The following is a 15,241-nucleotide window of genomic DNA, read 5'->3' as shown; positions in this document are numbered from 1 at the left end:
AGGCTACCTGGCAAGGTGCAATTTTTTTTAGGGTTAGATTCCATAACTTGTATTTAGTTGTAGTTCGCTGACATGGTGCGTGCTGATTTTAGTTCGGATAGCAAAGAGTGGCAGGAGACACAACAACACCCAACTGGCTGGCGACAGCCGCAACATACATCACATCCTGTACCCGGGATCCGTAAAGGCACTCCTTCACAGTACAACATGCGCTGTCTGTAGCCCACTCTCTAGCCTACTGTAGCCAGTAAGAAGAAGTGAAGCATGTTGTGACATTTAGTGCTAGGCCATTTGGGGCTTTGTATGTTAGAAGCAGAACTTTGAAATCAATTTTACTTTTGACAGGGAGCCAGTGCACGTACAGGTGTGTTCATATGTTTAGTTTTAGGGAGGGTGTGAGCAGTAATACAAGTGTGGATTCGTTTTTCTGCATCTTGGAGGGATTGGACTTTTCTGATTTTGGCAATATTGTGCTAATTGTGTTATTATGAAAAAAGGAATCTTCTTTTAAAACTAATCAATGCTATTTTGAGTAAATGGATAAGCCTGACAGGATATGAGGTATAGGCCTCATATATTGATATTTGCTTTTTGTTGTTGACTGTTATAAACTGATATATGATAATTCATTGTTATAAAATCAACAGTGAACTATTCCCAGGAAGCAACAATCGGTTATTGAATCAGCATCATTTATCCAACGCTTCCTTGCAATGTTTGTGATAGTTTATTGATGCAGAGATTCTCATGTTTTCTTCAGCAGGAAAATACCCAGCTGTAGACCTGCATCCCCCAGGAGACAGTAACCTCACCAAAGGCAATCCTCTTCTTCTTTTACGCTCAGTGGCCAATATCATTATGTGACTACAAGTATAATGCCTCAGCACTTCAAAACGATATCAGAGGGTGTTTTTTTTTTCAACTTTCCTTAAACTAAAGAGTTGAACAGAGTGCAATAAATATTGTTTTGACAACCAGTGGGTGGAACGGCAGTGATTTATACTTGTAAAGGGTTGGCACAGCTGTTACTAAAATATGTTTTTAATGCCATTATTTTCTTTCACAAATATCATTGTTATTTTCTGGTTGACAGAATCCTTTGGTGTGTGGCACTATTTGTCAATGGTGACCGTGGGTGTGGTCATACTGTTCACCATTATCTGTTTGAGCTGCGTCATGTTAGTAAGATGGAAAAAAGACCAAAATCAAACTGGTAACAAACAACTCTTTATTATTCCTCTCTTCCTACTAAAAAGCCTAGCGTGCAGGGACTTAAATCCCCAAATCCTTTATCACATCCACCTTACTGTTGCCATGCCTTTGGAAATTCCTTTCTTCATTGAGTTACTGTTCTGTCCTAACACAACCAGCTCCATAACCACATTCCCAGCCTTAGTTGCCCCTACTCTTTTCATTTCTTTAATTTGACTCTTAGAATAAAAAAACCCTTTGTCTCTCTTTCCCTCCATCCTCTAGATGTTACAGGGAGTGTTTTGAAGGGGAACAAGACCGAAACAGAGGGGTGAGTTGTCTTAACTACTGAGAGCACACACTAGGCATAGTTTTTTACTTTATTCTGCAACAGCTTGGATGTTGGAAGTCAGGAAGATTGTGTGAGGCAAATTGATGTTATCATGGATATGTAATACAAACATTTAAAACCAAGAGACAAGAAGTCTTTAAAGTGATTTTTGTAATTATTGTACTTACCCAAATCCTTCAATATACTGGGTTTATTCAAAGCTTAAAGATGGACACCGACAAAGCTCTTTGTTAGCATGTGAAGAATGAGAGTATGCTGTGTGCGCTTGGCCTTGCTATTGTGTGTTATTGTTATGTGTGCAGGTCGATCAATGTCCCTGAGCGATACATCAACACAGAGTTGATCAGTACAGCCACCTCTTACACAGCAAGCACTATAGAAACAAACAGTACTGTGTATGAAAGCTACGCAGGGGTAAGCCATTCCTAATTATAAAATACTTTCTTATACCTTGAATACTGGACTTATTTTTTATTATTGCTGCTTTCTAACCAGGAGAACTCTCACTATTACTCTACTATTGAGGAATCACAACCTACCTTCTACACCCATATGGAGGGAGCAGAGCACCATGGTGATTACACTTCATTAGATTTAGATTTGACCTTAAACTTATTAGACAAATAAACCAAATTCATTCGTGTGAAGAATACACTGGATTGACTTATGCAGCTGAAACACAAACCGTGTATGTAAGTGTTTTTATTGTCATCAACCTTCAAAATAATTCCAATGCACAAAAATTTACAACGAAAGGAACTGGAATGGGAAAAGGGAAATTTGGGATTTTCAAACCTTGGCCCTTTTTCTAAATCTTTTTGGGTCCAAACTTTTACAAAGGACAATTAACGATCAAAATGACTGCTTCTACAGTTTATTTAGTTTAAGTTTCAGTTTTCTGTTTTTAATCGTAGGTTTCTATACTTTTATTGAGGTAACCTGACAAAGGTCAGACATAATTACATGTCAGTGGCAGAAGATAAAACGGTTTACTTTGATGCGGAAGCATGTCCCATGGGATTACATGGTAGAGCCGTTTTAGTTATAGCGTTATAACTAAATACAGGACTGATTTTGATCATTAACGGTCCTCAGTAAAAGTTTGGACCCTGATCAGTTTCCCATTAATGAGTCCCAGCAGAGGCATTGTCAATCTTTTCTTGGTAGAATGCCTTTTTGGCAGCTGTGACTGAAGTTGAAAGATAGCAATTGTAACAAGATGATTGACATATCTGGACTCAACCAGTGGCGGACCGTGTTTTTTGTGGTTAGGCTTTCAATGACGATTTGTTTATTTACCAAAAAAACATTTAAGTTGGATCCAACTAGCGTCTTAGCATAGCTTTGATTACGGAACCATATCCCAAGTTCATGGGACAGTCTCGTTAGCCATCTTACTATATCTTGGGAAGAGAACTTAATGTTTGGCACTATCAAGGGGGTGCTATGAACTAATTACCAGATAAGGTGATGAATTAATAAACAGCTGAGGTAAAGGTGCAAGCCTTGATTGTAATCCATTACAGTGTTCGTAAAATTCAGTGAATTTCTCGCAAACAGGGGCGCATTTCTTGTGTAACGATCGGGGTCCTTCCTGAACCACAGTGGTAAGATGCATTGTTGACTGAACTACCAACCTTCTAGAAAACATGGTAGCTATGTCACAAATAGCCACTTCCGTCGTTAATGCCACCACAACAGTATCATAAAGTTCTTTTAAGTCCTGAACATGTGAGGGAGAAGTTCCATGGACATAAAATGACTGTCAGAAGAGGTTTATGTTGTGTCCTTTTGATGGCCGCCCGTTACAGCTTATGCAAATGTTGTTGACACCAGCAACTATCCAGGAACTATGCTTTGAAGTGCTGGTCTTGATAAGTTGTTCCAACTACTCAACTATCCAGGAACAATAGCAACTATCCAGAAACAATGCTTTGAAGTACTGGTCTTGATAAGTTGTTCCAAGTACCCATCATTAGAACTACGCTTTCGACATATCAACAAATTGTGATGGTGTTCTGCCTCATTTTGCTCAAAATATTTTTTTTTGAAAATATGGGATTTTTGTACACGCCCAGCATTCAATGGCCTATGGAAGCATATTCAAATGGTAACAAAATGCACTAACTGTATGGCACAGAGCTTACTGTGCCATTGAATGCTGGGCGTGTACAAAAATGCACATGACATAGTTGCTAAAACATCTTTGTGTGTCAAAACTATTGGGTGTAGAGAGCTAATATTTGGGACTATACCTTTTAAGAAGTGTATGAACAACCTGGAGATGGTTGATTGGGGAGATTTCTTAAATCGCCAAAAACGCTTGGCGTGGAATGACTTTGCAGCCAAAATGCCATATCTCTGACATGGAAACAAGGCCAAGCGACTCAACTATGCACAAAAACATGTTATGTTCTTGACTGATGAGTCAAAATGTGAAATATTTGGCTGTAGAGGAAGGCAGTTTGTTCCCTGAAGGGCTGGAGAGCGGAACGGTAGAAAGAGTCTGCAGGCAACAGTTAAGCATTGTGGAGGTTCCTTGCAAGTTTGGGGCGGGATTAATGGTGTTCCTCAATGCTGAGAAATACAGGCAGATACTTATCCATCTGGCAATACCATCAGGGAGGCGTATGATTTATTCTGTAGCCAGGCAATGACCCCAAACATACAGCCAATGTCATTAAGAACTATCTTCAGCGTAAAGAAGAAAAATAAGTCCTGGAAGTGGTGGTATGGCCCCCACGGTGCCCTGATCTCAACATAATTTGGTCTGTCTGGGATTACATGAAGAGACCGAAGGTTTTCAGGAAGCCTACATCCACAGAACATCTTTGAATAGTTCTCCAAGATGTTTGGAAAAACCTACCAGCCGAGTTCTTTCTAAAACTGTATGCAAGTGTACTTATGCTGTTTTGAAGCTAAAGGCTGGACACACCCAATATTGATTTGATTTAGATTTCTCTTCACTGCATTTTGTTAATTGATAAAAATAAACTGTTAACACTTCCATTTTTGAAAGCATTCTTAGCTTACAGCATTGTTTCACACCTTAAACTTTTGCACAGTACGGTATGTCATATTACATTGAAAGTATTGGTTAGAATTGAAGGAGTTATAGACCTATTCATTTCATTGCTTTCACATTTTGTGCCTTCCATTGAACAGGACCCTTTGGCCATGACTATGAAGAGGTCACCAATGAAGAGATGCAACTCAATTTGCAGAGTTTTCCTCCAATATCTCACCATTCCCATCCACCTATGGTTGTTGACCAATGGAGAGGCAACCAACAGCAGAACTTTGAGGTAGGTGGCAAACAGAAAAAGAAGATTTGTACACATGTGGTCACACGGGCACCAGAATAATATAGGTTCCTTACCTTGTGAGTGGGCACCGAATAAAAGTGGGTGCAATTGTGTATAAATAAGTGTATAAATAAATATAAATGTAATACTTTCCTCACTGGGGCCATCAAGATAATGTTGGTACTATCCTGATATGGCACCAATGTTGGTGAGCTCCATCACTGGATAAGCATCAACCATTTCATTTTGAACACATGGGGCCACCACACAAAGTGGTCAAAATAAAGATCAGTCACAAGTCTCATAAATCAATATCATAAGATATATTTAATTATCAATTTGGAACTCTGATTAAATAACTACAATCAAAATGACCTTATTAATAGTGAGTAAAGGTTAAAGGTTGTGAATAGAAGCGGTGGGCAGCATTCATTTTTGTGCAACATTAAATAAACCAGCATAAACAATCAAAGCAGCAAACATACAATATGCAATCTAACTAAATGTCTGTAACTAATGAACCTAAGTGTGTGTGTGAGTGTGTGCGTGAGCTTGTGTGCTTGGGTGTGTGCTGACGGGTGCGAGCCAGAAAGAACGTGTGTGTGTTCCTCTGTTTGGTCATCGTAGTTCCACGTGCATGTGTGTTTGGTCACCGCAGTTCCTCGTGGTTGTGTGTGCATGTTCGTGAACATACATGTGAGATGAACAAAAGCGCAGTCTAAGCGTTCTTTTCGTGTCTGTGGCTATGTTAAGGCCAATGTATGTGTGTCTGTGGCTATGTCAAGGCCAATGTATGTGTGTCTGTGGCTATGTCAAGGCCAATGTATGTGTGTCTGTGGCTATGTCAAGGCCAATGTATGTGTGTCTGTGGCTATGTCAAGGCCAATGTATGTGTGTCTGTGGCTATGTCAAGGCCAATGTATGTGTGTCTGTGGCTATGTCAAGGCCAATGTATGTGTGCCTGTGGCTATGTCAAGGCCAATGCATGTGTGCCTGTGGCTATGTCAAGGCCAATGTATGTGTGTCTGTGGCTATGTCAAGGCCAATGTATGTGTGCCTGTGGCTATGTCAAGGCCAATGTATGTGTGCCTGTGGCTATGTCAAGGCCAATGCATGTGTGCCTGTGGCTATGTCAAGGCCAATGTATGTGTGATGACAGTGCCAAGTTGAGGGAAATGCCAAGAAGAGGGAAATGGTTAGTAAGGCATGCAAGACCCTATGTCTCTGGGAAGCATAACTAACCTTAACCCTTGTATGGTGTGGTGAAGCCAACCACCAAGTTATCATGAAAAGATGTCCCAACAGTCATGTTCAGTCAACACAACAAATCAATGCACAGATAATGGCAAAGGCAAAACAGTCTAATTCTTAGCCAGATAGCGATAATGCTAAGGTAGCTGTAAATGCCCAGTTGTTATGTTGGAGTTACCAGTCCTGGGGGAAAAGGGTTGCGCTGACGGATCCGATGTGGATGAACCAAACTGAAGAGTGTCCATGGATGAACAAGGTTGTAGCTTTGATGTTGTCGTAGCTGTGCAGTGTAGATTGGAGGAACCAGTACTCCTTTTGATTAATTTGCAAAGTTTGGAGACTTTGGAGAAGATGACTGACTTTACATCATTACAGTAATGTCGTTGTCGTCTCTTTCGCTTCACGGCTGCCAAGTGTAATCAGAGGGCCCTGAAGTCATTGGGTGATGGAGAGAGGGAGGATGTTGCTTAAAGCGTTGGTCCCTATCCAGCTGATTTCTGTGCTATTTGGTCTGAAATATTATCAGCGAATCCCAAATAGATTAAAGTTGGCTATAAAGTTCATCCCAGTTGAAAAACACATTTTTGCCAGGTGTTCAAGATGAGCAGCCAAACAACACAAACCTTTCCAACCTGCTACCAAACCAGGTTTATTCACCTCAAATTGCTTCTGGCTAGAAGCAGTAGGATTTTGGAGTGTGGATGGCTGGACTGCAAATATTTATACTAAATGTCTGCTGCTAGCACATCTCATCAGTCAAAATATGATTCATGTGCAAATCCTATTGTAATCCAATCATATGTATGAAGTGTGTACTGCAAAAATTCACATGAAATCCAATGTTTTCACAATTGTATCTAACCACAATCCTATGTGGTTTGTAATACTATTTATTCACTATTGAAGATGTTTAATTGTGCCTTTGTGTTGGTATTGTGTTGTAATTTCATTGGTACTGTGTTGTTAATTTCCTATCCTTCGTAAAAACCTTAGTTTGGAGCAACGCCTGTAAAGAAACATTTGGAAAATGACATTAATTGTGCTTGATTAAAAGCTTTGTACCTCATCATACACCCATCCATAGATACAATATGTCAATGTCATCAGCTTAAATCCCACATAGTGGCAGGAATACTGACATTAACATACACTATATACATAAACATCGACTGTACCTACACCATATCCGCACACAAACACAAGCATATACACTTGCTGCGTAGAAAGGACTGCAGAGCCTATCAGCATGCATCATTTACTCATCATTTACTATATACAATATTATATAAAATCATACACTATTTTATAAACTCCATGAGAGCCATGGAGAGCATGATACTGAAGATCTTTAAATGATTCTTTTTAGCAGGTATATGGAAAGGATATTGAAGACATGGATTCTGCATGGAGAACCAATGGACCCTTCGTCGCACACACTTCTCCAACCATGAGCTCTCAGCTTCTATTGGAGCTCGGGGGGGAACTTGTGTGAAAGTTTCAAGATTGTAATTATGAAGGGACACCACATACTTTAATATTTTACAAACACCAAATGTAGTGATGTAAGGGTAAAACAGTTACATATTTAATTATTCTATATGTTAAAGTAAAACATATATTTAAACATATATACATAAAACATATATTAAAAAGCAAACATGATATTTGTGAATGATTTATCTATGAGTTCTCTCCTGCATTGTTGTATTCCTTATTCTTTGTAAATCCATTATATGGTGTAGAGGGTGGATGTAAAGCAGTTAAAGTATTAAAGAACATTTGTTGGGAAAGGTATTCAAAGGTATATTTAGCAGGGACGTGCACAGGAGTGTGCTAAGGTTGCTCGGGCAACTGCCCATTTGCCCTCCTCGACTGAAGTTGCCCCTCCCAAGGAAATATATATATATATTTGCGATCAGGGGACGGTTCATAATCATGAACTTACCTAGACACTTTTACCCTCATGGTAAATGTAGAATGCAAAGATGAAATCATCATAAAACTGCTTCACACTAAATGTAGGTATGAACAGTTTCTTGCATAAGTTGCATAATCCATGGAGACCTAATTCATGTTTAGTATGCCATACAGCCATCTACCAACACTTTGTTGAGCTTCAAGACCATTTAATCAAACTCAACTCCCTTGGACAAAATGCAGACCTTAAGTGTACCACTGGAGACATACAACTTTCCCTCATTCATTTGCAATGGGGAAACAAGCAATAGAGGTAAAGAAAGAGCCTCTAGAGAAAAAGCCTTAAACTGTACATCTTTTAGCAAACATGAATAAAGCAGAAGATATGATCGGATTGGTGCCAGAAGGATACATGAAATATATCGTTTCTGCCGTTTCCATTTCACTCATGAATTCATCCTCAACGTCAGAATATTGCAGGTGAAGTTGGTTGTTAATGTAAACCTCCCACAACACCAATATTTCACAACATTTCATGATTGTTTCTTTAAAAATGTGTTATTTAAGATAGAACACTGCTCAGCTACACCATACTTTAGTGTATGTCTGTAATCATAGTCCTTGTCATCATCAAGCAAGTATCTTGCCATTTTGAAAGTATGATACGCTATGGATGAAGTTCGTTTTTTTTTTGCATTTATATTTTGTTTCTATATTGCAAAATGTTATTAAATTGTATTTATTCAATAAACTGAGTCAAACCGTTGCACATAAGTGCCCAATGTGACCCCAGCCCTACTGTCTCCATAGGTAATGGACACTACCTAAACCCCCCTTCCTTTAAAGATCTTTACATCATACTAAAACTGCTCCCCCATGTCTCCCTTCCATGAATCACAGTATAAACATAGAGATTCATGCATTTTTAGAATATCTGGGGGATCTGCATTGGTGGGGACAGTAGTTACAGATGTTACTTTTGTCCCTCCATTGACATTAGCCATTATAGTCTAGCTTGTAATCCATGTGAACAAGCATGGAATTCAGGAATTGTCAATAGCGCTAAATATTGTACAAACGAAAGTTGAACTTTGAATGAAATACACTCTTTAATACTCAAAAATCAACAGTCAATGAAATGTACATAGAACCATCAAAATTGTTTATCGACTATAACTCCTGGATGAAAGGACATAACAGGGAAATGTTTGTCAGATAGGTGAAGGTTAAACTGCCTGATGTTTTGTCCGTCGTCGTTGTAAAATGGGAGTGTTACTTTGGTCCTGGCTTTGCTCTACATGTTTTCAAGGTAAGACAGTTAGATAGACGTATTTCTTCACAACTGTAATTTGAACAAATAGGTGGACAGTGTAACCAGAGGTGGACCTAGAAGCGTAAATGTAGCCTACGCCCACTTCCAAGTTTGCTTTTTAGCAAGGGCGGAGGGTGTTTATGCAGAACAATGTTACACTCACTGTGATTTTATGTTACCTAGGCCTTCTTGAGTTATTTTGATTCTACCACCGTAATAACCGTAATCTTTTTTGCATTTGACAGGCTTGTCTACCCTCAAAGCATACATTTTTCTCAATGGAAGTCGTTTGATGTTGTGTAGGCTAGCCTATATGTAAAGTTAAACAAATTGGGCCTCATTCTCGACCTTTTTCTGTAATTCTTCAGAAATGTTTCTTACACGACTTCGCAAAAACAACGTAAGAGAAACGCTTCCGCTGCATTCCCGCACGCTTGAAAATGTGTTCATAAGCAGCCGAAGACTTCTCAGCTGGGTTCCTTCCGATTAGTTTCTTAGATTGATGCGCGTTCTCGTGAAAGTGGATTTGCATACATACACGCCCTGCCAGCTCCTTATTAGGAGACGCAATTTTAGAAACGTGTGCTGTCGCAATCTCCCGAATCCACCTCGTAACAGGTGTTCATTAATAAGGGGGAGATATTGTATTACGTTGAACGTCCGAGGTCCGTAAAACACATTTAAGTAGTCACTTTTTTTTTTTTTATCGAAAAATAGTCACCATAGGTGTGAAGACCGGTCCCAAGTAGGAGTATAAATTACAGTCAGTCCTGTCGTTCAAAATGGCCACCATAGGGGTGAAGACTGGCCACGAGTAGTAGTATAAAATGCAATAAATTCATGCTTTAGTTCTTAGAGATTGGGTTTAGTGTTTATTTATTTATTCACTTACATTTGCAGTGTTCATGTCATTCACATTCAGTCACTTAGCAGACGCGGCCTTTGTCCAAAGTGACGTACAAGGGAGAGAACAGTCAAGCTACGAGCCATATAGACCTAGTGAAACAATACTACCTCGTAGAATTATGACTATAAATGTGAAACATAATTGTTAATGATACAAATATTTATTATTTTAATCCGAGGATGTCTGTAGTTGACGTGAACGCAATCACCAACGGGTTCTCACAAATTCAACCGTTAACCCTTTTACTGTAATACGGAGTTTTTTCAAATGTCATTCCTCAAATAACCACAAGATGGCCCGTGGAATCGCATTTGAGAAGATTCCGGCAGAGTTACGACTGCTATTTCGAGTTCTGAAAGTTGTCTGAAGTTCAGAAGAAAGCACAGAAGAAAAAACTATGGAGAATGCAAATGTTTTCATAAATGTTTTTCCGAAGTGGAGTTCCTTCTGAAATCCTTCGGAAAGTCTTCCCAACTGCTGTCGAGAATGAGGCCCATTGATCTTAGAAAAATGGCCTCATTCTCTAACATTTTCTGAAGTTCTTTCTGAAATGTTTCTTACGGACTTCGGAAAAACAACGTACAGGAAAAGACCTCCGCTGTATTCTTGCAAATACACCAAAATGCTTAATAGCTACATTTAACAAATAATGATAATACATAGGCTACTGTAACGTGCCGGCATAGTCGCCCCATAATGCCGTGCGGCGGGTGCATACTTTTCTATGTGTGATGCACTAGCCCCTCAATGATGTTCTCTAACAATGCGCTACCCTAGAATAATAAGGTTCTATCTGCGTTTTTGTCAAAATTGAGTTTTTTTTGCATATTCCTATTCTGGCATAATTTATGAACATTATTTAAGAAGTTTTTTTTTTAAATATATACATTTTGAGTGTTTTATTCTGAAAACAAAAAGGTTCTATCGACAAAGTTATTCTCAGACTTGGTGTTGTAAGGTTCTATGTGTGGCCCAATCATCTTTTGGAAACGCAGATGGAACCTTATTATTCTAAGGTAGCGAATGTTCCTTACTGTTTTTATTGCATCTGTTGCTCTGTGATGGGACTGAGTTTATACAGGTTTGTGACGCAGTCTGTAAGAGATAACTTGTACCAGTGCATAAAGCCCAGGCCATTTTGACATTGTGTTGTGTTTAATGTTAAGTAGAAAAACACCATAACAAATATTAGGCGCTTCCGTGATTTGTTACAATACTTTTGTTATATCATTTTAGATTCACTTGAACTGGGACCAGTTAGCTGAGCGCTTCAATGGCTATCAAAGAGACGAGGGACAGGGCACAACTGAAAGCCTGTCGGAAAAACCTCAAGGCTAAAGCCAAAAAAGATGCGGCGGTCAATTTCAAACCGGCGGCGGACCACCACCAATGTCAAAGAAGATCATTGATATGATCCCACAGCAGATTTCCCCCCTCCCCAACCCCTACGACGATGACGGCGCATTAGATGACAGTACAGCCACAGACGCTGCAAATAAATTACTAGATGACGAACTAGATGACGTCGCTAGCTTTATTTTATAATCGTTGTGGTGATTATGCACTGCTGTGACTGTGAACATGTAAATAGGGTGTAAATATTATGAATAGCAGGTTCCAATTATTGCTTTCACCGTAGTAAGTTATCACGCTATCCAACGCCGTTGGTTGCAGCAATAACGTGAAAAAAATGACAAAAGTAGGCTGTAATTTGTTGTCAATAACACAGAGATAAACCTCCTCCAGGGGTGGTTTAAATAAAAATGCTAATCCAGGTTTAGATCAAGTTTAAAATGACTGGTGCAAAAGATTTAAATTTAATCTAGATTTAAATGGAAATTAAACAGAGATTGCCAGAGGGTTAGATTAACCCAGGATTAATTGTAAACTAAGGTTAAACTAGGTTTAAAGTTAGGTGCAACTGGAGTAAAAGACAAACCTGATTTAAACCTAGTTTAAGAGTTAATCCATGTTGGTGCAACCCAGCCTAAGAAAACAATTTTTGCAGGCGATTGGGAAGATGACGTGAGGTGTGTGTGTGTCCATAAACAGTTGAACAGGGGGCGTGGCCGGAGCGTAGCTCAGCACAGGTCTGACAGTCTCTCAGTGATTTTGTTCTTCAATTAATGTTTGTTCATCGTTGCGATCGTTGTTGTGTTTATGTGAAATAAATGCAGTCTTAAAGGGCAATATAGGGTTTGAAAGTTGCAATTCCGTTTTCGTAGGAGCCAGGAGTGAAGCTCGCCTAGAGTGCCAAATGTGCTAGGGCCGCTCCTGGAGAGAACAGTTAAGCTACGAGCAATAGAGACCTAGTGTAACAATAAATACTACTCTACATAAGAAATAGAAAAACGAGGTAGAAAAGAAAAAAGAAGTGCAGGAATGCAACTGCTGTAAGTGCAGGTCAAGCACTAATCGAAGTGTCAGTTAGGAAGGGAGGTGCTCTCTGAAGAGTTGGGTCTTCAAAAGCTTCTTAAAGGTAGAGAGGGACGCGCCTGCTCTGGTAGTGCTAGCTAGGCAGTTCATTCCACCAACGTGGACCGACAAATGAGAATAGTCTGGATTAGCATCCTGGTGTAGTCCTTTTATTTATTAAATGACATCACGATGCCTCGTAGAATCATGCCTATAAATGTGAAACGTAATTGTTAATGATACAAATATTCCTCGTATTTATTATTATCATGATTATTTTAATCATAGGATGTCTGTAGAGTTGACGTGAACGCAATCACCAACGGTTTCTCACAAATTCAGCCATTAAGGCGAGACATTACAGGTGAATAGGGTAAAAATCTTAAATAATAGGTATCACCATGAAACTTTCTCAGTTGATTACTCATGTTTAGATGAGAAAAACATGTATTACAAGTTTTTTTGTATTTTGATGTTTGAATATGCAAATTAGGTATTATGTCGTTTAATATGCGCTAATTTGCATAATGTTTAAAAGAAAAAATCTGATCATGGGATAAAGCCAGGTTAAAAATTCCTTTTCCCTTTTGTTGGCATATTAGATGGGACAAAAATTACAGAGGGATTTATGGATATCTACTTTTGTTTTCCTGTAAATCAGAAAATACTGTCAATAGCCTTTTAAAAAAATCGATTTGCCATGTTTTTGGGGATATAATGTTATATAATTCAGGCTAGGAATAATATATTTACAAATCCCTTTGTAAATGTCTTCATAATATAGTTGGGTACAAGACTGGAAAGTTTGGTGTATATAGGGTGAACTGAAGTGGAGATTTTCTTCTTGGAGTATGACAAAAAACTCATTTTGAGAAAATCGCATTTAAAGATTCAAGGAAGTGTCAAGCCATACCACGTGATGCGTCTGAACGAATCACGTTATCAGAAACCACCGCAAACCAATGAAATTGCGTCCTTAGGTTTAAAGCCCCGTTTTTACTAACATCATTGGTTACTGCTGGAAAGGAAATGTCCTTAGCGTTGTGTGGGAGATACAGAGCTTTTCAACGATACCAAACATGACAGGCATCAGAAAGCCGATATACTGCACGTTACGTTAGAATGCTAACTTTCGAGGTAAACTAGGAGAATTCTGACGCCGCGAACAGACAAAATGTGAATAAATATGCACATTAATGTATAATTAGGATATTTTCTTTATGCTAGTATGAAATATTACATGTTTAGGGAGTGAACTAGCTCAAAATTGACCACTGCTGAAAAAAATGATGTTGTCTCGCCTTAACCCAGTTTTTTAAAATGCGATTCCTCAAATAACCACAAGAGCGCCCCGTCGGCCATCTTGTGGTTATTTGAGGAATCGCATTTCAGAACATTCTGGCAGAGTTACGACTGCTATTTCGCGTTCTGAAAGTCTTCTGAAGTTCAAAAGAAATCCCAGATGAGAAAACTATCGAGAATGGAAAATGTTTTCCTAAATCCACCAAAGTGGAGTTCAGAAGAACGTCCTTATTAAATTCTTCTTAACTGTGTTCGAGAATGAGGCCCATTGTTATTGATGCCATTTAAATAATTAAAATGGTATTTCATTTTTTATTATGGTAAGTTTGCCCTTCATTCATCCAAATATGTGACCAGCCGTGGCTAAACCAGCCACAAGTCTCCCCAGAGACATTTTGAGTTATTCACAGATTCTGAAAGTGTATGTTTAAAGCTATCCAATTATGTCTCTCTCATGTAGATCTGATAATATTTGTATAAATTGTGATCATTTGAATGACTACCCCTCTGTAAAGCTTTTGCTGAGAAAAAGGACCTCTAAGATTTTCCATATTGTGATCTCACCTGGGACAAAGGGAAGACAGTTGTGCTCATTTGCATCTCATTGAGATTAGCCCTCCTCTACGGATGTCACACTGACATCTGGTATCTGTAGCCCTTCCCCCTACAGGTGTCACTGAAGACTCAAGAATTGTAGTGTTGTTAATGATGTAGTGTTATTTTCATTAGGACTTGAACTGGACTTGAATCAGAATTAGAAGGTACTAAAATGTAAATGCTTTTATTAAAAAAGGCCTTGAATAGCATGCATTAATACACAGGATAAAATGTTACAATCCCATAATCCAAGGTATAAACCAGGACTGCAAAATGGAAGTCAATATGAATCCAATACACTAGACAATAAGAATAAAGATACTATTTAAAAGATACTAAATAACAAACAAGACAAAAAAGTAAGGCAAGACAGTGCAGTTTTAATTCAGTAGACAACACAATAAGTCAGAACTAGAGTTAAGTGAATTTAGTCCAGGCTGTTGGAGGGAGGGAGAGGCTGTGCATAAGGGCTAACATAGCAAGCAATAGGTTGTGAAGGGGAGTCCAATTACTTGGTGAGATCACATCCGCATCCTCTTCTGCATATTCTTCTGTGCACTCTTCTGTGCTGTGACCCTTGGCGCTGGGCATGTGATGTCTTTTGCCTCGTCAGCACAGAAAGGCCTGATTTTCTCATGCAGATAGGTCTGCCTGTCAATGTTCAGTCCAGGTGGGACCAGGACAGGAAGACT

The 15,241-nt window shown here is 38.9% G+C and overlaps 1 protein-coding gene across 1 annotated transcript in view; it reads left to right on the top strand.

Moving 5' to 3' along the window:
- The window catches only part of nphs1 (NPHS1 adhesion molecule, nephrin), a gene marked incomplete at both ends in the record, with an annotated part of 198,028 nt that extends 190,437 nt beyond the window's left edge, over positions 1 to 7,591 (top strand). Inside the window, 7 exons of the mRNA XM_080851765.1 lie at positions 764 to 817; positions 1,094 to 1,213; positions 1,477 to 1,522; positions 1,846 to 1,957; positions 2,039 to 2,117; positions 4,709 to 4,848; positions 7,466 to 7,591. Of these exons, the coding sequence (XP_080707891.1) occupies positions 764 to 817; positions 1,094 to 1,213; positions 1,477 to 1,522; positions 1,846 to 1,957; positions 2,039 to 2,117; positions 4,709 to 4,848; positions 7,466 to 7,591 (677 nt within the window). The remainder of the gene's footprint in view (positions 1 to 763; positions 818 to 1,093; positions 1,214 to 1,476; positions 1,523 to 1,845; positions 1,958 to 2,038; positions 2,118 to 4,708; positions 4,849 to 7,465) is intronic.
- Positions 7,592 to 15,241: the final 7,650 nt, after the last annotated feature.

Source organism: Sprattus sprattus (genome assembly GCF_963457725.1).
Source record: "Sprattus sprattus genome assembly, chromosome: 14".
NCBI lineage: Eukaryota > Metazoa > Chordata > Actinopteri > Clupeiformes > Clupeidae > Sprattus > Sprattus sprattus.
The sequence above is the reverse complement of the archived record's forward strand: the minus strand, read 5'-3'. Positions and strand labels throughout refer to the sequence as shown.